Here is a 27,824-nt window from a genome sequence, read left to right on the forward strand (position 1 = left end):
CCCACAGGAGATGCTGTTTTTCCAATCAAGGGAGGCAGGAGGATGCCCTGCTTTGCCTGCACAGGCAGCAGGACAGCTGTGTTCAATCAAGGCTATCTATTTCATTGCAGACTGAGAGTATTGTAGTCATAAGCTGAGTATTTAACCTCTGAAATAAGGAGCAGGAGGCAGCAGGGATAAACAGCAGCATGGAAAGATCATACTTTCTGTTTTTTGTAAGACTGGAGACATTTGCCTCGGTTATGGTGTAAAAATAGAAGACAAATAGAGAGGGAAAAGTGGTCTTTTCTGGAACTGAGCATGCAGTTTGGTCTGTGCTTCACTATCTGTACTCCTAGGTATGGAGGCTTTTCCTTGGGAGCCAGAAGTTCCCATGTGCTTCCTCCGAGCAATGAAGTCACTGATGCCATTAAACAGGTGAAGAAGATCTTGGAGCTAGCACAGGTGAGCAGCTGTTTCTGTAAATCCAGATTGCTCTCATGATAGAATTCTGTTACTTGGGAGATGACTTAGAAGCTGTAAGAGGAGAAGAGTTTGTATGTTAGTTAGTTTTCTGATGGCTTCTCCCTTCCTGGAGATTTTCTGAGCTGAGTGTTTGAGGCCAGCTGAAGGCTCAGAAGGACCACACGTGTCTGACACTTGCACAAACTTTCCTTTTGAAAAGCAGGTTCTCCCTGACACCAGCTGCAAGCCAATGGAAGAAACAGCCACCTCCAAATGTTTTTTGACAGGACAGGGAGGGCTGTCTCATGGGAATTAACAAGTTGTTGCTATATCTTTTAAAACCTCACTTCAGTGCTTCTGTGCAGAGTCTGTCCTGGCTCAGAAGATAATCTGGGTCACTGCTTTCTTCTGAGACTGCCTCTAAGCTCCATTGTCTGGAGTTTGCCTGCAGCCCTGGTTAATATTTGTCACCGGGGCAGAAAACAAACAAACAACAACAACAAAAGCAACAACAACAAAAACCAACAACAACAACAAAAATAAAACCACCAGACCTAAGGCTGACTTGGTGGGATTGCAGAAGGGCATAGGGGAGGAAGAAAGCTAAGAAAGCTATGCTTTCTTAGTCTTCTTACCACTGCTGTCTTTGAAGATACTGGCTGCAGACTGGAAAGAAAACTGTTAAAGCTGTGAAAAACTTCGTGTGATTCCCAGAGTTCAGGACATCTGGGAAGGTGCTAGCAAAGAAGAAGTAACTGTCTTTTTACTGTTTGCAGGGGAGTTCTGGAGATCGATTTCTCAACAACTTGGCAAGTTTCATGAAAGGTCTGGACACAAAAAACAATGTGAAGGTAAGTCAGCTATCCTTACTGCCCTGCCTGTTTTTTGAAGCTCTGGTAACCTGGGGTTGTTTTTAGGGAGCAAAGTCTCAGCAGTTTGCATTGGACAACTGTGCAGACTAGAGCTTGCTACATTTAAATTATTAGCTAGTGGAGAAGATTTGATTCTTCTTGGTTTCCCTGAAATCTGTTTCTCCTTTGAAGTCAAAAGTCCAAAAGGATGTGCAGGAACGGCGGCTTTGTTTCGAGGGGAGAACTTTTCCTTCCAGATGCCTCTGAAGGTTATTGGTCAAACTATATGTCCAGTCCCTGAGCAAAGTATCTGGAAATAGATAGAAATAAATAACATTATAAGATAGAAGTTAAAAGATAGAAGGAAGTTCAATAAGGAAAACTGATACACCTGATGCCTTTCTGACACTGATGTGGTCTCTTGCAGGTGTGGTTCAACAACAAGGGTTGGCATGCCATTGCCTCCTTCCTGAATGTGATCAACAATGCTATTCTCCGGGCCAACTTGCAGCAGGGCAAAAACCCTAGTGCTTATGGGATCACTGCCTTCAATCACCCACTCAACTTGACTAAGCAACAGCTCTCTGAAGTGGCTCTGTAAGTCCTAATGTGAACACAGCTGGGTTTGGGATAATCAACTGGTGATTACTGGAAACTGGCAACACAAGAAATGCTGTAGGGTCATTGATGGGCAGTCACTAGCTGGTGGCACTGAAATTCTACCATGTTGGCCATAATATCTGTAGTCCGGACAAGCTGCAGCATGTGCTATTGAGCACTTGCTCATAAACCAGCACTACTTTTTTATTCCAGTTTAGCTCCTTACTACTCAAACGTAATAGTCAGCACTAGTTATGTAAGGGATACAGAAGTTGCTTACTCTTATTATGTAGCTTATGTAAATTTGATCATCTATGTCAGACAGCCTGCCACCACTGTTTCCCATGCTGCTCTGTTCACAGAGCTGCAGTAGTTTCTCTCCAAAGAGTCTGTAGGCATCCAGGTGTCACAGAGTGAAAAGGAATATCTTTTTTGTATGAATGTGGTTCTGTGTTTCTCAGTGCCATGCAAGTTTTCTGTGTCTGAGTACCTCAAGCTGAAATTTTTGAGAAGAAACAAAATCCTCTCATTTTCTGCTTCTTGGAGAATTTCAACAGTGTGACCTGGCCCATCCTTGACTCACCATGGATATAGTCATTCTTTTGTCCCACAGTACCACCATTTGACTGAGACTGATAGGTCCTGTTTAGTTTTGCTCACTCTCTCAGCCTTTAGGTCTTAGTCCAAATTACTGAGATTCTGATGAGTTCATTACTATTACAGTCTCAACCAGGACTTGCAAACTGTGTGCAGATACATTCGAGTATTTCAGCACAGCAGTGACTGTTGACAGTCAGAGACACCTTTGAACTTTAAAACGAAACAACAACAAATCCTGACCTTAGTAAGTACATTATGTGGGAAATAAAGTTAGATAGGACAGTGGTGAGGAAAGGAGAAGGAATGCTGTGTTGAAGTGACCAAACATTGTGCAGGCTGTGGGGCTGTTTTTGAAACACTTACAGGCTTTGTGTATTGTGTTCATTGTACAGATAGAGAGCAGCCCTGTAGTTGATATGGCCTGCTGTGGTTGTCCTTAACCCTGTTGTCCTTAACCCTGCAAAACAAGGACAGCAAAAGGAGAATGCATTTCCGTATTTCCCACATAAACTGCCACATTTTGTCTTGAGGGAGACTGCACCAGCATACAAACACTTTGCTTTCATTCTTTTTGTCTAGGATGACCACGTCTGTGGATGTCCTAGTCTCCATCTGCGTGATCTTTGCCATGTCCTTTGTTCCTGCCAGCTTTGTGGTGTTCCTTATCCAGGAACGTGTCAGCAAGGCTAAGCACTTGCAGTTCATCAGTGGTGTGAAGCCTGTGATCTACTGGCTGGCTAACTTTGTCTGGGATATGGTAAGGGCTGGACTAAACTCCATGGCTGTTTTAAACTGTTCCCCATCATGTGTTTGCAGGGTGTCCACTGAAATGTTAAGCATAGCTATGGCTATTGGGTGCTACATTAATTCGTCATGTAATAACTGTTGTATCTTCGACTTCTACCTTTGCTCTCTCGGGCAGTAGTTCATGTAGGTGGGACAAAAAACACTGGACTGAGGATGGGAGGGCAACCATAAGCTCCAGCATTAGTGTCGGTGACATTTTTAATGTCACTTGAAAATATTTGCCCCAGAATGTTGGCTTGCTCTGCTGATTCCCTTGCTTTGCTGATTCAAAGCAGGCTTTTCAATCTGAAGTGTCCAGAACCTGTGAAAATCTTATCAGTTACTTCTAGAGGACCAAGAAGTGTGAATTCTTGTATACCACACTGTTGCTTACGCATGTGAATCACATTACATCTGAATTTCGCCTTGCAAGTAGACTTGGGGACACTCAAGGATGTTGAAAAATGTTGGTTCAGAGTGGGAAGATGCATTAGTTTTTTGTCATCTAGGAATGAATCTAAAGCTGTGTTTTTCACCTTCCAGTGCAACTACATTGTTCCAGCCACACTTGTCATCATCATCTTCATCTGCTTCCAACAGAAGTCCTATGTATCTTCCTCCAACCTGCCTGTACTTGCTCTTCTTCTGCTTCTCTATGGGTAAGGGATCTCTCCTCTGCAGGATGATTAGAGAGACACTTAAGTTCAGAAGTTTCTTACCTGATGTTGTTGCCTTTCATCTTGCAGTTGGTCTATCACTCCTCTCATGTATCCAGCCTCCTTCGTGTTCAAAATCCCCAGCACAGCATATGTTGTGCTGACCAGTGTGAACCTCTTCATTGGCATCAATGGTAGCGTGGCCACCTTTGTCCTGGAGCTCTTCACCAACAACGTAAGTCTTCCTAGGAACTCTTCATCAGTCTTGTGCTGATACATTCTAATTCCACATGGTTGCCATGTTTCCCTGACAAACTCCAAGCTTGTAACCCTTACTGCAGAGTTTTAAATGTGTTTAAACATGTTTAATTTGAATTTATTGCACATTCTTCACAAGGGGCAGTTTCTATCTACTGCAGGGCATTTCAAGCACTCTGTTGTCCTCCGTTTTGCTTTCAGAGATAAATATCTCACTGACTGTATTGGAAACCTTTGCATCTCACTTCAGCTTTTCCAAAGCCAGATGCCTATAAAGGAAGGTCTAAGTGTCCCCCATGCCCATATGTAACACAAGGTGCCTAAGCAGGCCCCATTTGGCACATGTTAGTGAGAAGTACCTCTGAGGGAGCCCTGTGGGATTAACTTGTTGATTGCACCACCTGCGTGTGGGCATGAGGCAGCCATCTTTGCTGGTGATCCCTTTTGTTATAAGGTGTATTTTATCTCAGCTGAAACATGCACTTTCTTGAAGATAAGTGCTTGGAAGAACAGTAAAGTAACCTCTCTTCAGGACAAGGGGCAGTGTGCAAATGAACATGGAAAGGAACTTTATTCTCACGGTGACTGAACACAGGAGAAAGCTGCCCAGAGAGGTTGTGAAGTCTTTTTCTCTGGAGATATTCAAAACCCATCTGAATGCTTTCCTATGTGACCTATTGTAGGGAGCCTGCTTTAGCAGGAGGTTGGACTTAATGATCTCCAGAGGTCACTTCCAACCCCTACAGTTCTGTGATTCTCTTGTCAGTGTGATCTGTGAACTAAGTCAGCTGGAAAAGGATTACAGCATCCAGTATTGGCTAAAGAGGGGCTACCTACAGCCACTGAGATAACCAGTCTGTGCAACCACAAGTTTCCCATCTTCTCAACCTGTAGACTTTCTGCATGTTGCCTTTTGTAGGCCTTGCCTTTTGGACTGAACATTTGGAGAAATCTCTCCTTTGGTGTAGATTGCTAGCTTTAATAGCATCTCAAGCAAAGCAGAAGCACTGACTGTCTGGAGGAGCTGTGGGATTGTTTCTTGGCAGAATATTCCTAATCCCACATTTTTTGTGGGATTGCAGTGCTGCTAGCTGGCTGCAGGTGGTAATTCACAACATAGCATCACATTCAGCAGGTGGTGGCTTTTCTCTGCTCAGACAGCTCACTGGAACTTAATTTTGTCTTAACAGAAGCTGAACAACATCAATGACATCCTAAAGTCTGTCTTTCTCATCTTCCCTCACTTCTGCCTGGGACGGGGTCTTATTGATATGGTGAAAAATCAGGCCATGGCTGATGCTCTGGAGAGGTTTGGTAAGTGAAACTGTGTGAGCCTGCTCTGGATTAACACCCTTTGTTCTTCTGACTTTTCAGGAGTTCAAGTACACAGTCAGCAACACAGAGCTTACCAGAGCTGGCAGGTATCCTTAGATGTCCTCTTCAGGATGTTTCAAACACCAAAGAAATCAGGCACATAGATCCCAGAACTTTGAGTTCTTAGAATCCAGATGCATGGGGGGAAGATCATGAGGCTAAGTGGAAGGAGTGGCTAAGATTCTGTAGAGCTGGTTTATTTCTTTCTCTGGAATGCAGATGAGAGGTGTGAGTCAGTTGCCTTGTGCTTCTTGAGAACGTGGGCCAGCTCTTCTTTGGTAGACAAAATTCTTAGTGTTCAACTTCTCATAAGAGAACATGCTCAAACCCAACTTTGCTACAGCAAGAGATGTGTATGCAGTCACAACTTGTATAGCTTGTCCCCAGTCTCCCCTAGCTGATTGCTCTCAGTTCTCCTACTGACTGAATTGGTGAGCTATAAAGAAAGAAATGATAGCAGTCTCCCATTGCTCTGGAAAGGTGACTGTGCTCGTCTTCTCATCTTGGCAGGCGAGAATCGTTTCGTGTCCCCTCTGTCATGGGATCTGGTGGGAAGGAACCTGTTTGCCATGGCAGTGGAGGGTGTAGTCTTCTTCCTCATTACTGTGCTCATCCAGTATAGATTCTTCATCAAACCCAGGTAGGTTGTCTGCTTCACTTTCCTGCTGTAGGCAGGTAAAGTTTTCTTTGTTGTTTGCTATGAAGTGGGGAGAAGAGATAAGCTCCATCATCTTCTGCCAAGGCTTTACCATGTTTCTCTCTACAGGCCTGTCTATGCCAAGTTACCCCCTGTGAATGATGAAGATGAGGATGTAAACAGAGAAAGGCAGAGAATAATAAGTGGAGGAGGACAGAGTGACATACTGGAAATCAAGGAGCTGACCAAGGTAACAGAAAAGTTTTGCGTTTCTAAGACCCATTTATGCAAAACTGTGCAGTTCACCAGGAGTCTCATTAAGAAAGGTCTGATGGAATCAAAAGGGGAGAATATTTTTAGTGTTAAATCTGTGTGGATCTAATTATAATTCTCACTTACACTGTTGGGGTTTTTTTATGGTTTCAGATTTACAGAATGAAACGAAAGCCAGCCGTTGACAGGATATGTGTTGGAATCCCTCCTGGAGAGGTAAGCTTGTTTTGTCATTCTCTCTGCTTCTGTGTTTTTGAACTGCCTAAGAGCAACACGCAACACAGAGTAGAGTGAAATTAGAAGCAGGTGGTGTTCAAATTACACAAAATTGAATGGCCTGGAAGTGGAAGCAGTTTATGTCTCAATCTCTCTCTGCCTTTGAAGATGGTACAGAACTCTGCAGCCGTTAGGACTAGAGGTTAAGCTATGGCACTCTCTAAAGTTTAGCACAGACATGCTACGCTGACACTGCACCAAGGTAATGCTATAGTTTATGCTTTTTCCACGCCTGAAGAATTTATGCTTAAAATGAAAGTCCAGTTTATTCAGAAAATGCACTGACTTCAAGGTTGTTGCCTTCAGTATTCTCAGTGATGAATACTATAGGGCTGGCTCCTGTTCTCAGCGCTCATTTGCTGTTTTATATCCACAGTGCTTTGGACTTCTAGGAGTAAATGGTGCTGGCAAGTCATCCACTTTCAAGATGCTAACTGGTGATACAGATGTGACAGGAGGAGAAGCTTTCCTCAAAGGAAACAGGTAAAGGACAATGCATCTTTCACTTCTTTGTCTTAAAAAAGAACCTTTGCTGCTTCCTCCTTCAACTTTCTTGGTCTTTGTTCCACTTCAAACAAATCTAAATGCTACCCCACTTTTTCCTATCTCAGCTCTTGGGCCTCAGCCTTTTGCTGACTCTACTAAGTTTATCAAAGTGGATTTAGTCTGGCAGTCAATTCTGAATACCTACCCTACCGTATTTCGATTTCATAAATTTCATATTTATAAAAAGAAAAGAAAAAGTTTGACAAAGAGACTTCTAGGAGTCATTGTTAGTCCAATGATTCCAGACCCACTGATTCACCTTCCTCTTTTTATCATCTAAATGTTGTGTACTTGTAAAATCATAACTAATTATGTTCTTATTTTACAGTATCCTGTCGAACATCCAAGAAGTTCATCAGAACATGGGCTACTGTCCGCAGTTTGATGCTGTTAATGAACTGCTTACAGGGCGAGAACACTTGGAGTTCTTTGCACTCCTCAGAGGTGTTCCTGAGAAAGAAGTTTGCAAGGTAAGTGAAACACCATGGGAATACCTCAGTGACAAGCTGTTGCTGCTACCATGCTCGTATCCCACAGTGTAGTGGTCTGCTTCTTTCTGAGTGATCATACTGTGTCATTAAATTGCTCCTGTTTCAGCATTCACAGATAGGCTTATGCTAACAGTGTTTAGTCAATTAATAACAGTTTTACAGTAGCACACAGTGCTCTTCTCAATATCATTTCCTTGGACTGGCAGCAGCTTTCACCATTTGTGTCTTGGGTTCTGTAGAACTGTTTCCAGATCCAAGTCCAAAGTAAGCCCACACAGCTCTGAGAGCAGTGGCAAGTGAAAACCGCAAGCTCCTTCAAGGTTTACAGGCCTCTGTTCTGTGCTCTGAGCACAGGAACCTGGTTCTGGTGCAAACAGTAACTGAATCTCTTTGTTTAAATGCTTTTTAGCCCCTAATGCAACAAGTGTCTTGCGGTGTAAGTACTTCTGAGTAATGAACCAGATCCTCCCAGTCTGACTGAAGGGCTGAAATGTACAGCAGTGCCAGTACCTGCGTGTCAGGAGAGATGGTGTCCCTGCTGCAAGCCCATAGCAACTAAAAAGCTGGATAAAACATGTACTACTAAGACAACTACACCAGTAGTCAGCAGGGCTAGGCTGGCGCTGAACTACTTGGTCACTTGTGGCCCTGGCACAGGCTGCCCAGGGCAGTGGGCATGGCCCTAAGCTGCAGTAGTTCAAGGACTGTTTGGATGCCACCCTCACACACAGGGTTTGGGTTTTGTGTGATCCCGGGAGGAATTTGTTGAATTCAGTGATCTTTGTGGGTCCCTTCCAACTCAAGACATTCTGTGATTCCATGAATTTGTGCTAAGCTGCAGCTATCTGATTGTCTGGGCTCTCAGGGGCTGGTATTTATACACCTTGATCTGAGGGTGAGTGGGGTGTTTCAAAACCTAGAGCTATGCCAGATTAAAGCCTTGGATCAGTGGCCCTTCTGAAAAATCATCTTAAATCCAGGGCTTGTAAGGAAAATCTCAGTGTGTAGATGTTGCTGTGATTGATTCATGAAGATAGTGTACTGTCTCTTGTAGGTTGGCGAATGGGCAATTCGGAAACTGGGCCTTGTGAAATATGGAGAAAAATATGCGGGCAACTACAGTGGAGGGAACAGGCGCAAGCTCTCCACAGCAATAGCCCTCATTGGAGGGCCACCTGTGGTATTCCTGGTGAGTTTGCAACCGTAACTCATTAACATTTTCCTCTGAAAACAGAAAAATTAGGCTCGGATGAAGACTGGCTACTTTGTGACCAACAAAATCTAAAAATGTCATCAGTCACCTAAATATAAGCAAAGAACAGGGAATCTTTATTTGGGCCTGTTGGCACCTATTTGAACATAGACTCAAACTGTAATGTGTCTCATGGTTTCTGTTCATGAAAAATCAGTGGAGAAGTGGAGATCTCAGACATGATGCCAAACTAGCAACAGTTAAAGCACCTTCACCGCTGCTGCAAATACTCCTATGCATGCAAAACATTATGGCCCTCCAGCATTTCCTAGCTCAATTTAAACTTGAACTGAGTTTAACTTGTTTTAAAACTTTTTCAATATGTTATAATTGCAAAATAAACAGTGCTTCTCAGTTCTTCAAAGTTTAAATTAGCAAACATGCTTTTGAGCATAATTTGTTTTCCCATTTTAAAAAATGCATCAAACTTGCGTATTTTCATCTATTCCAATATGCATAAAGAGCACGGCCAGGTCATTTCAGAGATGAGGTATTTGTTGGTAGCATGGAATATCCTAATTTTTGTACGTATTTTGCAGGATGAGCCAACAACAGGGATGGATCCGAAAGCACGCCGTTTCTTGTGGAACTGTGCTCTGAGTGTTATCAAAGAGGGGAGATCAGTAGTGCTTACGTCTCACAGGCAAGTATCAACCATGTTGTATCACACTGCAGCTGTTGCATCTGCTGGGTCTGGATGCAAAGCTTGGCTCAGCTGTTCTGCCCTCCAGCACTTCTTCCAGTGCTAAGGAACTTAATTCTTTCTACAGCATGGAAGAGTGTGAAGCGCTGTGCACTCGAATGGCAATAATGGTCAATGGGCGATTCAGGTGTCTGGGCAGCGTCCAGCATCTAAAGAACAGGTAGCTATTTTGTTATCATTTACATCACAGAGTTGTCTGCGTTTTTAGAGATAAGAGTCAGACTTAATCCCTCATGCAGCATTCCCAATGCTATGGGAAAAACTGCTGAATTCTAAGCTGTACGTCTTGTTTCAGAGCCGCTTACATGAACTCCTCTGCTGGCCTTCTTTTGTACAGGTTTGGAGATGGTTATACCATAGTGGTGCGAATTGCAGGGGGTAACCCAGACCTGAAGCCAGTTGAGGAATTCTTTGGGCATGCCTTCCCTGGAAGTGTCCTGAAGGAGAAGCATCGCAATATGCTGCAGTACCAACTTCCATCTTCACAGTCTTCGCTGGCTAGAATATTCAGTATTCTCTCCCAGAACAAAAAGAGGCTTCACATAGAAGACTACTCTGTTTCTCAGACCACACTTGACCAAGTAAGTTTTTAGTAGCCTGTGTGCCAAAACCATGGTCCTGGAGAGGGAGGAATACATCAACCAACTTACCTGACCTTGTAAGGTCATTTCAGCAAGCTAGGCACTGAATTCTGGGACTAGTCCAGAAAGGATTCAGTGTATAGAATGCTCTAGATGAGTGAAAATCCAGAGCAGTGTGTGACATGGCCTTTTTCTTGCAGGTATTTGTAAATTTCGCTAAGGACCAAAGTGATGACGACCACACTAAGGACCTGTCATTGCACAAAAACCAGACTGTGGTAGACATTGCAATCCTTAATTCCTTTCTGCAAGATGAGAAGGTAAAAGAAAGTTGCGTGTGAGCCAATTTCAGCCAAGAAATAATGAGCAGAATGCAGACTTCCTTTGCCTGGGGATAGGTTACTCCCAAAGAAGCTAGAGGGAGAGAAACTGGACACTCTACTGATAACCATTCAATGCAATGCAATTCAATGCAATGAAAACAAAATTCCATTTTAGGGGCAGTGCCTCGTGGAGTCGTCTTGTACTGTTCTCAAGTGAAAGACTTGAATTTAGCTCATTACAGTACAACTCTGTGAAGCTGTGGTAAAGCACCCACCAGATGCTGCGGGCTTTCAACCATACTGCATCTTGTCCTGTACAGTATGTTTTTACTAGGGTTGCAAAAACAGTTCGCTGAGGAATCATGGCCAGTGGTTATTTATTGTTATATCGAAACATGTATGTTTTACTCTCAAAAACATGCATGTCAGGAGTGGGAGTTCCCTGGTGCTACATCCATTGCTGGCAATGAATGCACCAAGACAGTCAGTGGCAAGAGAAGTCACCAGCATTGTGACCTTTGTCAGTAAAAACATACCTGACCAGCTGCTTTTCCTAGACTGGTGTAGGTCAGTTGGTGACATACCTGAGGCCGCGAGGCAGTGCTGTGCAGATGGGATGGCAAAAGATGGGCCATCGTGTCCATAATCCATCTACTTCAGAGTGGAGATATGCAGAACTGTGAACCCGACAAATGCACAGGATTGTCCCACCAGCATCACAACCCTTAACCTACTCTGACTGGGTTTTCTTGTAGTGAAGTACTCTCCTGCTCATTTGAGGTACTGCAGCAGCTGCACGAACACTTGACAAAGGGAGTGGGTAAGAAAGCAGACCACAGCAGCAAACTCAGTAGTTGTACAAGCTGCTAATACCAAGAGCAAATTCTAAATCATGATATGCCACTCAGATATGTAATGTCCGCTCTTTAACCCCTGCTTTGCACCAGAAAGGTACCCATCATCTAAAGTTACTGCTTAGCAAACAAGTGTTGCCATTTCTGGCTTTGCCAGATAAAACTAGAAATGTAGATTTATGGTTTTTTTTTTTTTTTTAACAGTATTATTTATATGACTTTGAATAGGTAGGTAGCATAATTAGGGATTGAAAGTGCTTTCAGTTGATCTTTGTAGCCCAACTATTTCTTTATGCCTGAAATGCTGTGCTTTTGTTCTCTCCAGTCAGTGACAGCTACATTCATCATGCAGGCAGGTTTCACCCTCTTGCAATTAGCCACTATCTGTACTACAAGTTGTTCATCTAAAATTTTCCCTCGTGGGAGCTGGTATAACATTAGATTAATATGTAAGTTTCTCCTTCTGTTGTGCAGTGTAGTGTCAGTTGGCAGGCAGTCCCTAACTGGGGAACACACTCTTAATTCATGTGAGAAACTGTGTCAGTAAAACTCACATTGAACAAGGTAGTTCTAAGTAGGAGTGCTACAAGTGACATTAGTCTGGTTGTAAAAGTTTTACAAGGCCAGAATAATGGTAGAGGGAAGATTACATGGTGAGAACAAGCAATTCTTGTTCATCTTGTACAACAGTCATGGGAGAGTATGCTTTTGTTAATAAACTTATGGGCCCTTCTGTCTCACTTTTGCATTCAGAAATAGGTTCAGTAATGTGGTATGAACCCAAGCATAGTTCCTGGGCAGTTCCTGTGTGTCATGCCTCTGCCTTAAGTACCTGTGCAGGTTCTGCACTAGTTTTTAATGCTCCACCATCAATGAGTCACGGACCATTTTCTTTTGTGAATGCCCATAGAAGCCCAACAATGGTGAAGAGGCTGGAGTGAGCCTTGAGAAGGTTGAGTGCTTATTCCTAGGTGTACTTGATAACATTGACCAATTCAGCATTTTTAATACATGAACAGTTAAATATTTAGCACAAGTCCCCCGTCCCTGCTGAGCCCTACTTTTGGATAATGTAATAGCTTACATGTTCTGCTGAAGTGCCTTTTCATACTAATTATTTTTTATCTATCTATTACATTGCTACGGGGATAGAAAGGAGAGTGACGGGGATTGGTATACCTCACCTAAAACATGCTTTGTTTTTACCTTTATGGCACCCTTACCCCCATGAGGATGTCTGCACCAAACTTCTACGTGCAGAACAGTTACCAAGCAGCTGAGCTATGGCTGTGACTTTGCAACAGCAGGCTGCTCTTATGTTACGCCATCAGTCAGATAAATGGCACATACTGAATATTAACCACTGCTAGAAATGATTATTGCAAATCAGAATTAAGTGAAAATCTCAGCATAGAGGCTGAAGTGAAGGGCTTTCGTTTGGCACTGCACAGATCTGGTGCGTGTAGAACTACAGCAAGTTCTAGGAGGATTCATATTTGGTCATAAAAGAGCTGTGACTGCTCTTTGCAACTGCTCATACAAATGATTTAGCAGGAAACAACGGTGTCTTTTAGCTTAGCTGGCCGAAAAAGAGATTCTTGGTTCCTGTGCCCTGTGAGCATTTTGCTCACGGTCTCTCACAGGTGGAGGTTTGGAATCTGTCACAAAAATATCAGAAAGACGTGGATGTTACCTGAACTGTTGCACAACTCTAGTCCATTTTGTTTGTAGTCATGCTGAACAGACAGCGTAAAACAGCTCTTGTGTTGTCATGGAGTAACCTCAGACAACCATTTGCCTACCCTTATAATTCTGCACAGGGAAAAATCACTCGAGTCACATACAGTATGATTGTGAACCACTCTGGATAATGAAACTGCACTGAGGTGTTAACTTATTTTAAACTGTGTTGCTGTTGAAATATTGCATCCCTCTTTGTAGTACATTTGTATTTCAGTACAGAGTTGTTACACTTTTCCCCCATGGTTAAACCACCACTTTGTGCTTATCTTTGCCTCCTGAATTGTAGTTGGTCCTTCATTCCAAGCACTTTATGCTATCTGTAATGGGATCTATTTTTGCACTGGAATATCTGTCAACTTTGCAAAGATCTAGTGAGATTTCACAACTGAAATTTCTGAGTTAAATCCTTAAGTGGACATTTTCATTAAAAGAAAAAAAAATGTATATATATTTGTATTTGCTAATAACTGTTATGTGAAGTATTAAGAGGCACTCTAATTGCCTTGTATTAAGTAAAAAATAAAGCTGTTCTGGCACCTTTGGTCTGTAAAGTGTCATTTATGCATGTACCATTTTGAAGACTGCTGTTCAGAACAGAATTTCACGTGGCCCTGTCTGCGTCTGGTGTGAACTTTCACGCATAATGTATGAGCAGGTTCCAGCATTGCCACAGATTAGCACGGGGCACATGTGACTTTCAGGTAGGTAAGTGAGGTGGTCCAAGATTTGAAATGCAAGCGCTGCTTTAAGCCTCTACATTTACCTAAGTAAAGAGGTCTCCAGCAAATCCAGCAGGAAGTAATCGGTGCAACTGTCAAATTCAGCTACAGACCTTCTAGGCATCACAGACCTATCTGGATGTTAAACACAAAGCCAGGTACCTGCCTCTCTGTTTCAATCACAGAGATGCAGCCATACTGATAACTGCTCTTTGCTATAAATATTCAATGCCTACTTTCACTGACGAAGCAAAATGTTGTGTTTGAGCATAAAGGTTTGAAATACCCTTAGCTAACATCAGATTAAAGGACAATCCCTCAGCAGGGGGTGCTTTCATACCAGTATACACACAGTGTAACCAACTTCACAGCCTGTGCACCTTCTGTTCTGTGGCTACATACTGTAGCAGATCAAAAAACATCTTAAGGGCTCCATGACCACTGATGCCCAAAATGCAAAGCCGGCAGAAGACTGTACTTGCAGAATGATTTTTACTACAAGTCCAAAGCAGCAGGAGCTAGAGATGCATACACCACAACTTCACGCTTTATACAAATGTATTTGGTCTTCAGCAGTCTGGCAGACAGTATTTCAAAGAAGATAATGATGCACAGATGAGGTGAACTTGAGATAGATAATTTTAGCACCCTGAAGATGTATTAAAATACGTAATCAAGACTACAGTTTTTAAGCAAGTGTTTACAGGATATAAAATTAATGGGCTGAGGTTAGGGCAGACTCAATCAGAAGAACACCACCTAACCAGCTACACTGCAGCACCTGCTTGACACAATTCCAGCCACAATGAAGCTTTACATTACTAAGAATTAATATAAAGCATCCCAATGAGAAGTCAGATTAAAACGTAATTGTGTTATGAGGATGTATGGAGGCACTCCTTCTTAAGACAGTACGCAATACCCACAATGTGATGATTACAGAAGTTACCAGCCCTGGGCCGTAAGCTTGGAAAAGAGCATTTCACTCACCGGACCCTACCAGTTATGCAGAAAAATATTAAAAAGTGAAGGGGTTAAATTAAAGATCTTCATGTTGGAAGTGACATGACCTGAGTTCTACTTCTGGAGATGTTGGAACATCACCATAAACTACAGGGGTGAAGAACTGTACTGTGCTGGTGACCAGCATTTTGCATCCACTCTGAAAAAATCCATGTAGTTTGTGAAGGCATGACTGTGATGATCCATGCAACAGTACTTGCCAACGGTGCATCCATCTCAGCTTTTCCATCATCACTCAGTAGGCTACTTAAGTGGCGAGCATGGCAGAGGAGTCAGCAGCATATTTTGCTGGGATTCCAGGAATCTGACACTGTCCCGTACTGAAATTAAATGCACGTTTAATTAAGAAAGAAATCCAGTGAAGAATAATACTTTTCTCAGCATGCATGCAAGTAACACTAATGAGTTCTCTAAACTCATCATCTCTTACCAGCTGCTACCACTCTGGCATCTTCATGGGCCCTGTGCCTTCCAGCTGCCCGGTGATCTGGGCTCTCATTCCACCAGATCACATGGACTAAAAAGTACAAATAAAATAAAGTCAGCTTGTCACTGTTGCTGTTATGTTGTAATGCAATATGCAAGTCCTTGCTGTTCACCCTTGTGCGTTAGATGCCTTGTAACTAGCAGAAGCAATTCACCAACCAGTAATGTGGTGAGATGATCCTTTGCTGAGCCTTTAAAAGGTTTGACACTAATAGATCAGAGAATATTTTAACATTGCAACACCTGGTTTAAACATAACAGAATACACAAAGCTGGGTTCAAGGACTGTTTGCAGGACTTCCATGATCCACAGAAACATTTTTTATCTGGCCATCCAACCCTGAGCCAGGACAAGAAGTCTTTTTACCTTTCCTCCCACCTTCTATACCAAAGTTGTAATAGAAATTGAGTAGTACTGTTACCTGTGTTAAGTAACCCGTACTCTGTGTGGAAAACACCAATTAGCTTGGTGTAGCCTGTGTTGATGTGAGCATTGATTGCAGCTTGAAATGCCTCACCCCACAGAGCTGGCCCACCAGGCTTCATTTGAAAAGTAACCCATTCATACACACCTAGAGGAAAAGACAAAGGATGACCTCAAGGAAGGAAAGAATAAAACACCACTTTTCAGTCTTTCACATGCTTTTGTTACTGTGAAACCAGTACTGGTAACCTTGCTACTAGTGGAGTGAAGGCCAAGGGTCTCCTTGCCACCCAGCATGCATGGCACCTTACAGAGAATCACAGGAGCATCACAGGAGCACGTGGACCCAGCAGTACAAAGGATTCCCAAACACCCCAGCTAAAAGGGGCGTGTTCACATGAAAATCTATGGCAATTTCATTTACTTGGCAGAAATCTCTAATACTCATGCCTGATGGTGTGTTTTGGATGGCTGATAGAACTATGCATAGCAGCCTTTTCTAAGACTAATGTAGTTTTCTGGAATTGACATGTTTTTTTTTTTTTTAAATTGTAAGCCCTTTTGAATCTCAACAGCTGGCCACAGCAAGATTTGAAGTCCAAAGCAACAGACCAGAACTAGCTTACCATCTTTGCTCTACCAAACAACCTCCCTTTCTTGGGGACAAACTGCATGATATCAACCCCCAAAAAACAACAGTTACTCTAGTAGGTACTTTACTTGTGTCCTTTCTATTCAAGTAGTTACTCTGAGTCACTACTGCTAACACTGTAGCAGAAATCTAGACAACTGCCCCATGGCAATGCATTGTTTGGTATTTTTCTCCAACAGCAAGCTGGAGATTAAAAAAAAACAAACAGAACAACCCTAAAATGGAATAAAGTGTTGGAATTGACAGCTATCCCGCTTCAAACAGAAAAATGGGCTGCTTTAAATTCAACTGTAACATAGCATAAAATTCAGAATCTCAGGGAAATAAATAACAAAGGTTATGTGCTGAGGGCTAAAGCAGGGCCTACATTTTACTAATGCAGCAGACCACAAAGTCTGCAGATTTTCCTAAGTCAGTGAATAGTCCATACTCTTTGTATCACATTTGCTAAAGAGAGAAACAAAATATATAAAGACAGGAAGTCTAAAACCAAGCTATGATCTACTAACTATGCTTGATTTCTATGTACCTTAAAAGGTAGGCTTGGGGGGGGTTGGTTATTCTTTAAACTTATGTACAAGAAGTAGCAACAAAATAAAGTGATAAATGAGAGAAACCTCTGTGAAACAGAAAAATATATCTTTTTTATGTTTCTGAGAAGCATTCTCTCACAGATGTGTGGACAAACCAAGCCAGGATGACCACTCAGAGCACTACTCACTTTGCATGTCTGTTAATCAATTCATACCTTGTTTCAAACCTTACCATTGGGGCTCCAGATAGTTTTTAATGCAAGTTAGTGTAAAATCAGTCTTTAACACTTTGTACTACAATCACCACATCACCCAGCATTACATGAGTGTACACACAAGTGCTTGTTACGTAAGGGGTTATAGTCATGCAATAGCTGGTTTAAACTTTAAGCCATGTTTTGTAGTCAGTCAGCATCAGTAGCTGTAATCAGTAGAAGAGAAGATAAGCTCACCCCCTTCCTTTGGAGGTTTCCCAAGCTGACACCAGGGTACCAGATAAGCAACTTCATTGTGCTGCTTTTCTATGAGGGGAAGAGCTGAAGAAATGAATTGTCCCTGCCACTCCTTGTCATTGGCTAGTGCATGCCGGACTGCTGTTCTGTGGGCAAAATTATCTGCAAGAAAGGAAAAAGAAAAGCATGTGAAAAAATGCACCTATTGCCACATCAGACAGTAAGAGAAAAATACAGCATCTGAGATTGGAAAGAGCCTCAAGAAATATCAGCGTCTTGAAACTGAGAGAAAGATGTAACAATTATTCTTAGCTACTAAACAAAAGTTAGGAAGGGGGATGATGAAACAAGGAGGAAGAACGCTGTATGTAACAGACCTAACTATAAATAGGAAACAAAAATAAATGGATAATTCCTCAGTTTTCCATTTTAAATGTTTCTGAGAAACCTTTTTTTTTTTTTTTTTTTTTTTTTTTTTTTTTGAAAGAATTAGAAGAACAAGGTAAAATTTCTGAGAAGCAGGAGGATATTTTCTTATTTTCTTAACCACAGATGCATGTAAACTCACTCTTGTCTATACTTAGCAACTCCCTTTCCTCCTTGAGAAGAATGAGACACCACTTACAGCAGGCACTGTGGAAATGTTTCATTTCAAAGAGCAGACTGCTGCCTTTGTAAAAAAGTTCTGAGTATACAGATAAGCCCCAGCCCACAGCAGATATACAAAGAAAGGACACGAGTGTGCCTTCCCAGGTCTCCGTAAAACCTTGGGCTCAGAGAAGAACACAGCCAGCACACCCTTTGCCAGCTTTTTTTCACAGTTCAGCAGCCCGTTCCAGGACAGCACCGACTCCAGCAGCACAGAAAGTTGATGACTGCGGTGACAGAAGCCTGTTGCTCTCAGTGCTGAAGCGATGACACAGCACTGCATGCATGTGGGATGACTGCACTGGTGGAGCAGCCTTCCAGCTCATCACAGTGTAGCTTCAGGAGTTTAACCATGCAAACTGCATGCAGTTTTGTTTTATAGGACTGACTGCCATGCTGTACTAAAATCTGAGAGCAATTATACATACATATAAACAAACGCAGACATTTGCATAAATATGGTCTGTACTTACACAAGCATTTGCATATGCATAATCTAAAGGAAGGATATAAGAAAGAAGGGGACAGAATCATTAACAGGGACTGCTGTGATAGGACAAGCAGAAATGGTTTCAAAACAAAAGAGGGGAAATTAATGCTGGCTATAATGAATTTTTTTACAAAGAGTGATGAGGCACTGGCACAGGTTGCCCAGAGATGTGGTGGATGCCTCATCCCTGGAGACACTCAGGGTCAGGCTGCATGGGGCTCTGACCACCTGGTCCAACTACTGGTGTTCATGTTAACTGCAGGGTAGTTGGACTAGATGGCCTTTAAGGGGTCCTTTCAACTCAAGTGATTTTATGACTCTGTGATCTTACTGAGGAGATCTCAATCCTTTTTCCCATCTGTTCTGAGACTCTGAAGGTGTGCTGCTCAGGATCTGGTCTTACCTGAGAGGAACCTGCTGTAAACAAAGCACTCTTCTGCAGCTCATCCCATGCTGGCTTTCTATGTTAGAAGAGTGTTTCAGTGTTGTTGAGTTTGAGGGTGGGAACGATAAGGTTGAATCTCTACAGATAAGGATCAGGGGGAGGACCAACAAGGCTGATATCCAGGTGGGTACCTAAGGACTACCTAACCAGGATGAAGAGACAGATGAGGTGTTCTTCAAGCAGCTGGTAGAAGTTGTGCAATCGCCAGCCTTTGTTCTCGTGGAGGACTTCAACTTCCCTGACATTCATTGGAAATACAATACAGTGCAGAAAAAGCAGTCTAGGGGGTTTCTAGAGTGTATGGAAGATAACTTCCTGATGCAGCTGGTAAGAGAGCTATCAGGGGTGGTGTCCCGCTAGAGCTGACAGTTGCAGAGAAGGACTGGTGGGAGATGAAGAGGCTGGGAGTTGTCTTGGGCAGAATGACTGTGAAATAGTAGAGTTCTCTATTCGGGCTGAAGGAACTGGAACTGTTCAGTCTGGACAAGATGAGGCTCAGGGGAGACCTTACTGCTCTCTACAACTACCTGAAAGGAGGCTGTGGCTAAGTGGAAGCTGGACTCTTCTCCCACATAACCAGCGACAGGTCTAGAGGGAATGGCCTCAGGTTGTGCCAGGGGAGATTCAGGTTGGATATAAGCAAAAAATTCCTCTCAGAAAGAGTGGTCAGACACTGGAACAGGCTGTGTCGGGAGGTGGTAGAGTTGCCATCCCTGGAGGTGTTTGAGAAATGTTCGGATGTTGTACTAAGGGACATGGTTTAGTGAGGAAATATTGGTGGAAGGTGGATGGCTGGATTGGATGATCATGGAGATCTTTTCCAACATGGGTGATTCGATGATTCTATACACCTGCTCAGAGGAAAGACCACTTTTAAGAACAGCCATAATCTTTTCAATCCAACAGACCAAAACTGCACCACAGTGGGGATTTTTTCAGCTTTTGTACTTATGGCTAAAGTAACAGACAACAGCCTGTAAGCAGCGGGAGGTCTCAGCATCCCTGCCTGCTGGCACACTGAGCAGTGCTGAGCATACCATACTTCCAGACGTGCACAGCTTTATTCATTGCTCCCAGCTCTGCCGTCCAGAATCCCACCAGCTCTGAGTGAGCTGTGCGGAGGTGCAGGCACTTATGGACCAATTCCACAAACTCCTTCATCTTTGATGGCTTAACATCATACATGCGAATTTCATAGAAAATGCCATTATTCTGTCTGGGCCCTGTAGCAAGAGATGCGAATACCTAAAAGAAAATGTTAAGAAAAATAAGTAGAACTAATTCTCAAATAATAAAACCATCTTCTGTCCCACTCCTAGACTGTTTTTGTTTGTTTGTTTCACAAAGAGGTGCTGTTTTACTGGGGGCTGAGAATGCTTGGAGGCCTCTGCTGCAAGAGTATCTTGTGACTTTTTCCTTTGGAAATACTTCCTGCCTGTATTATTTGCTGCAATCCCTTTTGCAGTGCAACAAACCACAATGTGCCCTCTACCTGTCCCACTGAACTGTTTAATTATTACCCTGCACCAAAGCAGGAGCTTCCCAGAACTGCTGGGACAGACAGAACCCAGCACAGAAATGATGCTATGGAAATGATCTGAAAATCAAAACAAAGCAATGAGAGTGGGATAAACGCTGACCTCATGGCTTTCTTAGTGTCACAATTTGCAGTATGCGCTCTTATCCTCAGATTCATGGATTCCAAGAGAAAGTGGCCAACTTCTTGTATTGTTTAAAAGTTTAATATTGAGTTTGGACTAAGTATCTCTCTGGAGATACTGACAGCCTGTCTGGACTCTTTCCTGTGCAACCTGCTGTATGGAACTGCTCTACTGCAGAGGCTGGACTCAACGTCCTCCAGAGATCCCTTCCCACTCCTCTGAATCTTAGAAGCCTTTACCATTTATGTGGAGGAGACACACAGCATACAGCTGTACGAACACCCTGTTATGTCTCATTTACACTTCAGCCCTGAGACGAAGCTCCCCCCGTCCCTGTTTGGCCCAGCACTTGGTCAGACTAAACTAGACTTCCACCAGCGACAGAGGGGAGGCACAACAGCCCGCTCGGCGCAAGGCTCAGCTCCGTGGCCTTTCCCGGGGCTGCACCACCGCAGCTCCTCTTCGCACATAACACGACGCTTCCTGGGAGCTCCGGAGCGCGCTCACTGTCCCAGCCGAACAGACGCGGCACCCGCCTCTGCGATGAGGAAATGGCAGAGCTGGGAAGACGACGGCCAGCGCAGCGCTCGGCCCCGGTTCGGCTTCGGACATGACCTACGCCACGCACCGCTCCCTGACTTCGCAGCTCTATAGACCGCGCCGCGCACCCCGCGGTCCAGCCCTGCCCCGCCGCCCCCTCGCACCTCCACCCCAACAACCGCGCATCTCCCGCCCGCCCGCCCTCCCTGGCTCGCCACCGGGTTCCAGAGGGGGAAATGGAGCCTGGTTGCCCGCCGCCGCCCCGCGTCTCGCCCGCAGCCCCCGCCCCGCCCGGTACCTGAGGACTGCCTCGGGCCAGGCGGGCGGCAGCGGCGAGGGGCCGGCGGAGAGCCGCCGGGGAAAGCATGGCGGCGGCGGCGGGAGGCGGGGCGGCTGGGGGCTGCCGGCGCACCGCTCGCGGGGGTGGGACGGGAGGGAGTGGCGGCTGTGTGGAGACATAGCCCGCCGCTAGGTAGTGTAGTGCTGTGCTGTGTGGTGGTGTGCGTGTGTGTGTGGAGGAGCGTAAACCTTGCTTTGTGGATTGGAAGGGTTGGAAGGGCACTTGGAAGGGCACTTGGAAGGGCACTCAGAACCCACCCAGCCCCGTCCCCGTGTCGTGGGCAGGGCTGCATCCTCCAGTCCAGGCTGCCCAGGCTCCATCCAACCTGATCTCCAGGGATGGGGCGCACAGCTTCTCTGCGCAGCTGTGCCATGGCCTCACTGTCCTCTGAGTAAAGAATTTCTGCCTAACGTCTAACTTAAATCTCCCCTCTTCGTTCAGAGCCGTTCCCCCTTGCTGTTTTTCCACAAGTCTCCATACTACGTGCTGCCCATCACATCACTGGCTCTGCTGCTGGGTGAGCAAGCAGTCAGTGGTTTCCTGGTGTACACACAAGGCAGCATTCCTGCATGAAATGTACCCTCTCAGTCTGTTCCCATCGGGCCTGAACATGTAAATAACCTCTTGCTTCCATCTCTCCAGCTGTTCCACATGAAAATCTGAGGAACAGCTTACCAAACTCAGCATTCTCCTCCAGGTTTTTCCTGAACGCTTTGTGTTCCTCACCTCATCTAAACAATCTGTATTGTTTGTAAACATTAACTCAGTGGCAACCACTGGAACCAGTGCCTTCTCTGCCATTACACCAAAAAGAGTTGTGTTCTTTGCACATAGGGGTGTGCTGAAGCCACAGTTGTTTGTGTTCAGGTGCCCTACAAGGCAGTGAATGGGAAATGAGAAACCTGCTGTCATGTTCTCCCTTTGCTGGAGAAGGCTGTGTGATGATAACACATGCCTCAAATCCTCTATTTGCTTCAGGTTTTTTTGTGCAGTAAAATGGTCTTATTCCAGACCTCTGATTAAAAAAAAACAACAGAACAAAACAATCTTTCCTACCAACAGCTCTTGAATATTACATTCAAAGACATTACTAATTGCTCATGCTTATTAGTTGACCACTGTAATTGTGATTGTTCACCTTAGAATGTCTCCACAGGCTTTGTGAATGATATTTTTAAAATCTGAGGGTGAATTATTCCTTTTAGTTAATCCCCTTTCAGTTAATTCTACCAAAATAAATAAATAAATAGATAGATAAGTTCTGCTTTCACATTTTTACAGATGGAGCAACATATGGTGGCTTTTGCCACTGTGGGTATTTCAAGCACAGTGCAGATTGAGAACTGTAAGGTCTGTGTAGGAAAAGAGTTGACGTGATTATGCAGAGGAAGGTTTACATGGGGAAGACCCAGCTGGGTTGACTTTTGACTTCACAGATATTATCTCAATTAACAGTTTTCCCCAGTAAAATTAAAGCTGAAAAAGGATGAGAAAAAAAAAAAAAAAAAAAAAAAAAAAAAAAGCACCAGATCCTCTTTTCCCCTTTCCTTGGTTGCACTTCTCTATTGCTGTCAGTTATTTGCCTTTCTTTCTTTCTATGTACAAGATGGAGGTCTATTAATTACACAATGGAAGTTTGCAGCTGTTGCAGTACTTGTTAGCTACCTCTGCATCTGGCCAGCATGATCTTTTTACCACATCTCTCCTTCCAACCTGCATCCTGGTGCAAGGAGAGCACAGCTGAAAGCTGGACTACTTCATCTGTCTCTGAGAGAGCTATGGTGAACACAGGTTGAACATGCTGAGCAGGATGTAAGTTGGCTAAATAAATCAATAGGCGAAGAAGATGGAAACCACGAACAGAACAGACAAGTTCCACTGCTGTTCTCCTCAAAGCAATCCCTAGAGTGTTATTATACAGCAAGGGCTCTGAGAAACACCACGGCATTCGTGGTACTGCAGGAGCAACTGTAGTGGCCTGAATAAATTACAGGTAGGCAGGTATGAATTGAGTGGCCACACTGTGTGAAGAACATTTGCAAGTGGGCTTGGCTCACCTGGGTACTATAAAGTACATCAACACCCACTCCCTTCTACAATAAAATACTCTCTTCTTTTTACCAGCTTATATCAACCCATGTGAGACTCATTCTTTCAATAAATTGTAAAACCAAGAAATGCTGCAGTTTTTTAGGAATCTTTGTTGAACAGTTGATCAATATTGCTAAAGAAAACTGATAATATGCAAAGTTCCGAGCTGAAGGGAAAGTCTTGAATGGCAGTACATATTTGAGTGATTCCATGTAGACTTCTAGTGCGGTTATAAAAATAAAAACAAAAAGGAGAAGCCTGAACAAGAAAGCATCCTGATACTCATAATCATCTTCTAGAGGGTGAAAGAATACATCTATTTTAGAGAGGGTCCTCCCAACCGAATGAGATGGCTTTCTCCTAGGAGCCCCATGAGTCACAGCAATGTTAAGCAAACCATTGTAGTTATTCATTAGAAGGCCCTGAAATATCAACTCTTACCAGTAGGATTCCTGGTATTCTAAAGTCCTGCACTTCACTGTATTTACTTGGAAGCTGTTGATGTCTCAGCAGTTTGATATAGTCATATAAGAACTGTCTTTATTGAACATACCTGTTGTATTTCAGAACAAAAATTTTAAATAACTTCTAAGACAGAACACCTGTCCACATGGAAGCCTGTCATCCACCACACTTTACAATGTCTGCCCTGTCTACAACTTTGGTCACAATATGGTAAGTTAAACAAGTTAAACAGACTTGTCTGACAAGTGAAGGAGCTGTGAACTGCAATTCAATTTGCCTAGGACCAGACAGACTGGCAGAAGAAGAACTTGGGTTTGGAACTAGGTATTTCTAGTTCAGTTTCTACCCAAATATGTAGTCTGTGAACCTAGGACATTTTCCTCATACTTGGTGACAGGCAGCTCCAGTAATCACTGCTCACCTCTAATGAGGACATAGACTTCTATGGTTTTACTTTATCCAACAGTTAGATCCATCTCGAGGCAGGCAGCAGGACTTACGAGAAATGCTGAACAAAAGCTAGCATTGTTGTACGTTAGAGAAGATACTACTGAGGGATCACATGATCCCTCTGCAGGTAATTACAGGAGTGCTTCAGGGCAGTGTAATCTGTTCTCTCTGTCTGTGGCGGATAAGATAAAACTCACAGGCTGAAATTACAGGAAGGGAAATTTCAGTTAGATGTTTTCCACTTCTTAAGATAGTGAAACATTTGAAAAGATTGCCTGGGACAAAGTAAGATATCCATGTTTGGAAATATTAGGGATGGTTCCATGATGTTAATGCATTTGCATAGCTGATATGGGTTAGATTAGCATTCTAAACTGAACTGTCAACACAGCATGACAGTCTATGAGTTGTACAGCGTCCATGCTTCCAGGTAGTGACACGACAGACAACAGAGTTATGGCAGATCTCTTCCCTCTGCTCTGAGGAATTACTCCAACAACTTTGGGGCATTAACAGTAAAGATACCATTCTGTAAAATGGTAACCCGTTGATCAAGTGCTAACCAACATGTTCACTTATGGCCAACCTTCCTAAGCATCATCAAGGCTTTGAGGCAGCAACCTGTTTAATTGCTAATGTGTTTTGCTTTGATTATCAGGGCAGTTAGCCAGGGAAGAAAATGGAGTCCTTTTAGTTAGCACCAAGTGTTTCAAAGGGACCTGCTGTGTGTCTGGTGTTCAGTGACCAATAACGCACCTGTGATAACAGTGTACATGAATCATGTGGAATGTCTAACAATGGTAACAAAAAATGTGACTTTTTGCAAAGTCTCATTTCCTGTCGATTTACTCTTTTGCCTCTGCCTTATGCAGTTCTATCAATATTTCCCATTTGTGTTCTATTGGATAGCTCTAGGAGGCAAGAAAAGTGCCTGAATTTGTACACACCACTTGCGAGTACTGACTGCTGCATAAGGGATGTGCTTTTCCATGTCTCAAAACAAGCATTAAGTGTTGATTTCCATTAACCTAATTTTCCCTGAGATCTCTGTCCTACTTCTGTTTGAAATTAGCTATCCAGTTCAAAAGGTACTGCAGAAGGCAGGTAGATGAACAAACAGATAATGGGTATTATAATCTTGTAAGCTTCACTTTCTTAGACAACTGAGCTAAAAAGAGTGCAGTCTGTTGCTGCCGGTATATTAGTGAAGTCTGACACTCAAGAGAGAGTCTTAACCTCAAAAAAGAAACAACAACCAGGAGGCCTAATCCAGTACAAGCTCAGGCACACACAGTGAATATAAAGCCCCAGCCCAATCTGGTCTGGTTGGTCTGAGGGAATAACCTCTGCCTAAAGTTCAGTACTGCTGTCACTACAGCATCAGCAGCTGTTAGGCACAGGAGATGAAAACAGCCTTAGAGATGAAGGACAGGACTGATTTTAGAAGGACTGGGTTTGTTTCCATCTGTGACAGTGGCTTCTTTAGTAAGTAGAAGGAGAATTTAGTGTGTTGAATGGTATGGCCAGCAGAGAACAGCAGAACTGCAGTGGAAAGTACCACCTTCCAGGTCAACTAATAAAGTCTCCTTTTCACATGATTTCCAGCAAAACAGCAGATTGAAACTTGACCTTCTTGGGTAAGGAGAAATGTTCAGAAAGTATTCTATATTTTCTCTGTCTGTATCACGGGGTAAAATGTAGGTGTATTAATTGTTTTTCTGTGGTCTTTACTGTACCTTATTTACTGCAATATGCTCTAGTATTTGTAAGCAAAGAACTGTGTTCATCTTTGGGATACCTTTCATTCTCTGATCCACTCAAAGAACATGAGGTTTCGCCATATTTTTCCAGCTTGTCTCAACAATATCATTTGAATTACATAGTACATTCCCAGTCCCCTAAGCTCATGAAGGGAGTCTTGGCTAGTGTATTGTCTTGCCAACATTGAAAAGATCTTGATCATTTGAGAAGCATCAGTCATAGGCAATAGGCACTGCATTTTGCATATTACCATTGCCCATGCTTTTACAAGCTCTGGCCTACAGGAAAACTTACATTTGTGTTAAGAAGAAGACATCAGTCTGTTCACTTTCACCAGTTTCCTCTACCAGACCTCTGTAAACACACATTGGCCAAAGGGAACGCTTGAAGTCTACACCAGTCCCTCCCAGTTCTTTAAAATATCCCTTGGATCCCAGAGATCTTCAAGTCTTCATTACAGTTAAAGATGGATTTCTAGAAGTTAAAAATAAAAGGTCTTTGGCAACGCCTTTTTGCAAGATAACCTTGCACGTACCATAATTCTTCTTTTGATGTCTTTAAATTGAGAAGACATCCTTGGTGAGGTAGCTGGAATTCCTGAGGCAGCATCAACTACCACTGCATGGCTTGAGGCCCATAACTTTGATACAAAGGTTTCCTCTAGCATTGTTCATTTTACAGTTCAAAACATACTACCTGCACTCCCTGAAGGGAAAAGGATCCTAGTCATGTCATACCATTATATGGTGTAGTCATTTTACATCATCACAAGCCAGCAATATTTTTCTTTGGATATAAAAACAGTAATTAAACTAGTCCATCATTTAAGCAAGTCACTTTATCAATAACCACTTTCCCAGTATGTAAAGGAGAAGGATTTTCCTTTGTTTCCTTGGACATTTCTTACCTTCAGGATAAACCTGTCTGTGTATCACAGGTATGTCTAAAGAATTGCTGAATTACAAGTTCTTTGGAAAAGATGTACTTTTTTTATTTTACATATAGGAAACTGATCTTCGTTTCAAGAAAGCAGCTAACATGTCAACAAATACTGACTTACAGAAAGAGGTTAAGAGCTCCCATCCAACTCAGATAATCCCTTCAGATTCAAACCCAAGATGTGAGTTAGGTTTATGAATTTGAGGTCACTGATGGAAAAGTGTTCCTTACTCAGGCAGTCAGGGAGGAGGGACAAGCCTGAGTGCCACAATATATTGCAGCATATATCTCCTTTCTCCACACAGTTCCAACAGCTCACATTCAAGCAATGTAGGGAAACCTGGGCTCTCCTTGAAGGCTCGGTTGTGTAAGGCTTACTCCTGAGATAATTGCGCTGGCTTACAATTTTGTAGGGACTATGGATGCGGTAAATGTGCTGCAGCCCTAGCCTTAGCAT

The 27,824-nt window shown here is 43.2% G+C and overlaps 2 protein-coding genes across 3 annotated transcripts in view; one reads left to right on the plus strand and one right to left on the minus strand.

Annotated features, from left to right (window-relative positions):
* ABCA1 (ATP binding cassette subfamily A member 1) overlaps positions 1 to 13,788 on the plus strand; it is a 93,719-nt gene extending 79,931 nt beyond the window's left edge. For both annotated transcript variants that reach the window (XM_072360590.1, XM_072360589.1), the window contains exons 34-50: positions 339 to 444; positions 1,221 to 1,295; positions 1,723 to 1,892; positions 3,075 to 3,252; positions 3,825 to 3,940; positions 4,028 to 4,172; positions 5,386 to 5,509; positions 6,080 to 6,209; positions 6,336 to 6,456; positions 6,633 to 6,695; positions 7,132 to 7,238; positions 7,630 to 7,771; positions 8,847 to 8,981; positions 9,584 to 9,687; positions 9,815 to 9,907; positions 10,085 to 10,328; positions 10,529 to 13,788. In XM_072360590.1, the coding sequence (XP_072216691.1) occupies positions 339 to 444; positions 1,221 to 1,295; positions 1,723 to 1,892; positions 3,075 to 3,252; positions 3,825 to 3,940; positions 4,028 to 4,172; positions 5,386 to 5,509; positions 6,080 to 6,209; positions 6,336 to 6,456; positions 6,633 to 6,695; positions 7,132 to 7,238; positions 7,630 to 7,771; positions 8,847 to 8,981; positions 9,584 to 9,687; positions 9,815 to 9,907; positions 10,085 to 10,328; positions 10,529 to 10,669 (2,194 nt within the window). In that variant the 3' untranslated portion in view covers positions 10,670 to 13,788. The remainder of the gene's footprint in view (positions 1 to 338; positions 445 to 1,220; positions 1,296 to 1,722; positions 1,893 to 3,074; positions 3,253 to 3,824; positions 3,941 to 4,027; positions 4,173 to 5,385; positions 5,510 to 6,079; positions 6,210 to 6,335; positions 6,457 to 6,632; positions 6,696 to 7,131; positions 7,239 to 7,629; positions 7,772 to 8,846; positions 8,982 to 9,583; positions 9,688 to 9,814; positions 9,908 to 10,084; positions 10,329 to 10,528) is intronic.
* Positions 13,789 to 14,440: 652 nt separating this feature from the next.
* Positions 14,441 to 21,750, minus strand: NIPSNAP3A (nipsnap homolog 3A). The gene is made up of 6 exons (XM_072360591.1): positions 21,620 to 21,750; positions 20,158 to 20,365; positions 17,538 to 17,699; positions 15,899 to 16,048; positions 15,421 to 15,507; positions 14,441 to 15,310 (listed from the first exon to the last, which is right to left on the minus strand). Exons 1-6 carry the CDS (start codon positions 21,686 to 21,688, stop codon positions 15,234 to 15,236), a joined length of 753 nt encoding a protein of 250 aa, XP_072216692.1. The 5' UTR covers positions 21,689 to 21,750; the 3' UTR covers positions 14,441 to 15,233.
* Positions 21,751 to 27,824: the final 6,074 nt, after the last annotated feature.

Source organism: Excalfactoria chinensis, chromosome Z (genome assembly GCF_039878825.1).
Source record: "Excalfactoria chinensis isolate bCotChi1 chromosome Z, bCotChi1.hap2, whole genome shotgun sequence".
Taxonomy (NCBI): Eukaryota; Metazoa; Chordata; class Aves; order Galliformes; family Phasianidae; genus Excalfactoria; species Excalfactoria chinensis.

Bases quoted from the DNA above. Each gene is read 5' to 3' on its own strand.
- NIPSNAP3A (XM_072360591.1), bottom strand. From the start codon at position 21,688: ATGCTTTCCCCGGCGGCTCTCCGCCGGCCCCTCGCCGCTGCCGCCCGC. The intron at 17,700-20,157 runs GTATGCTCAGCA...CCTTTCTTGCAG, and splicing joins TGTGCACGTCTGGAAGTATG to ATAATTTTGCCCACAGAACA. The intron at 16,049-17,537 runs GTGAGCTTATCT...CTTTTCCTCTAG, and splicing joins GAAACCTCCAAAGGAAGGGG to GTGTGTATGAATGGGTTACT.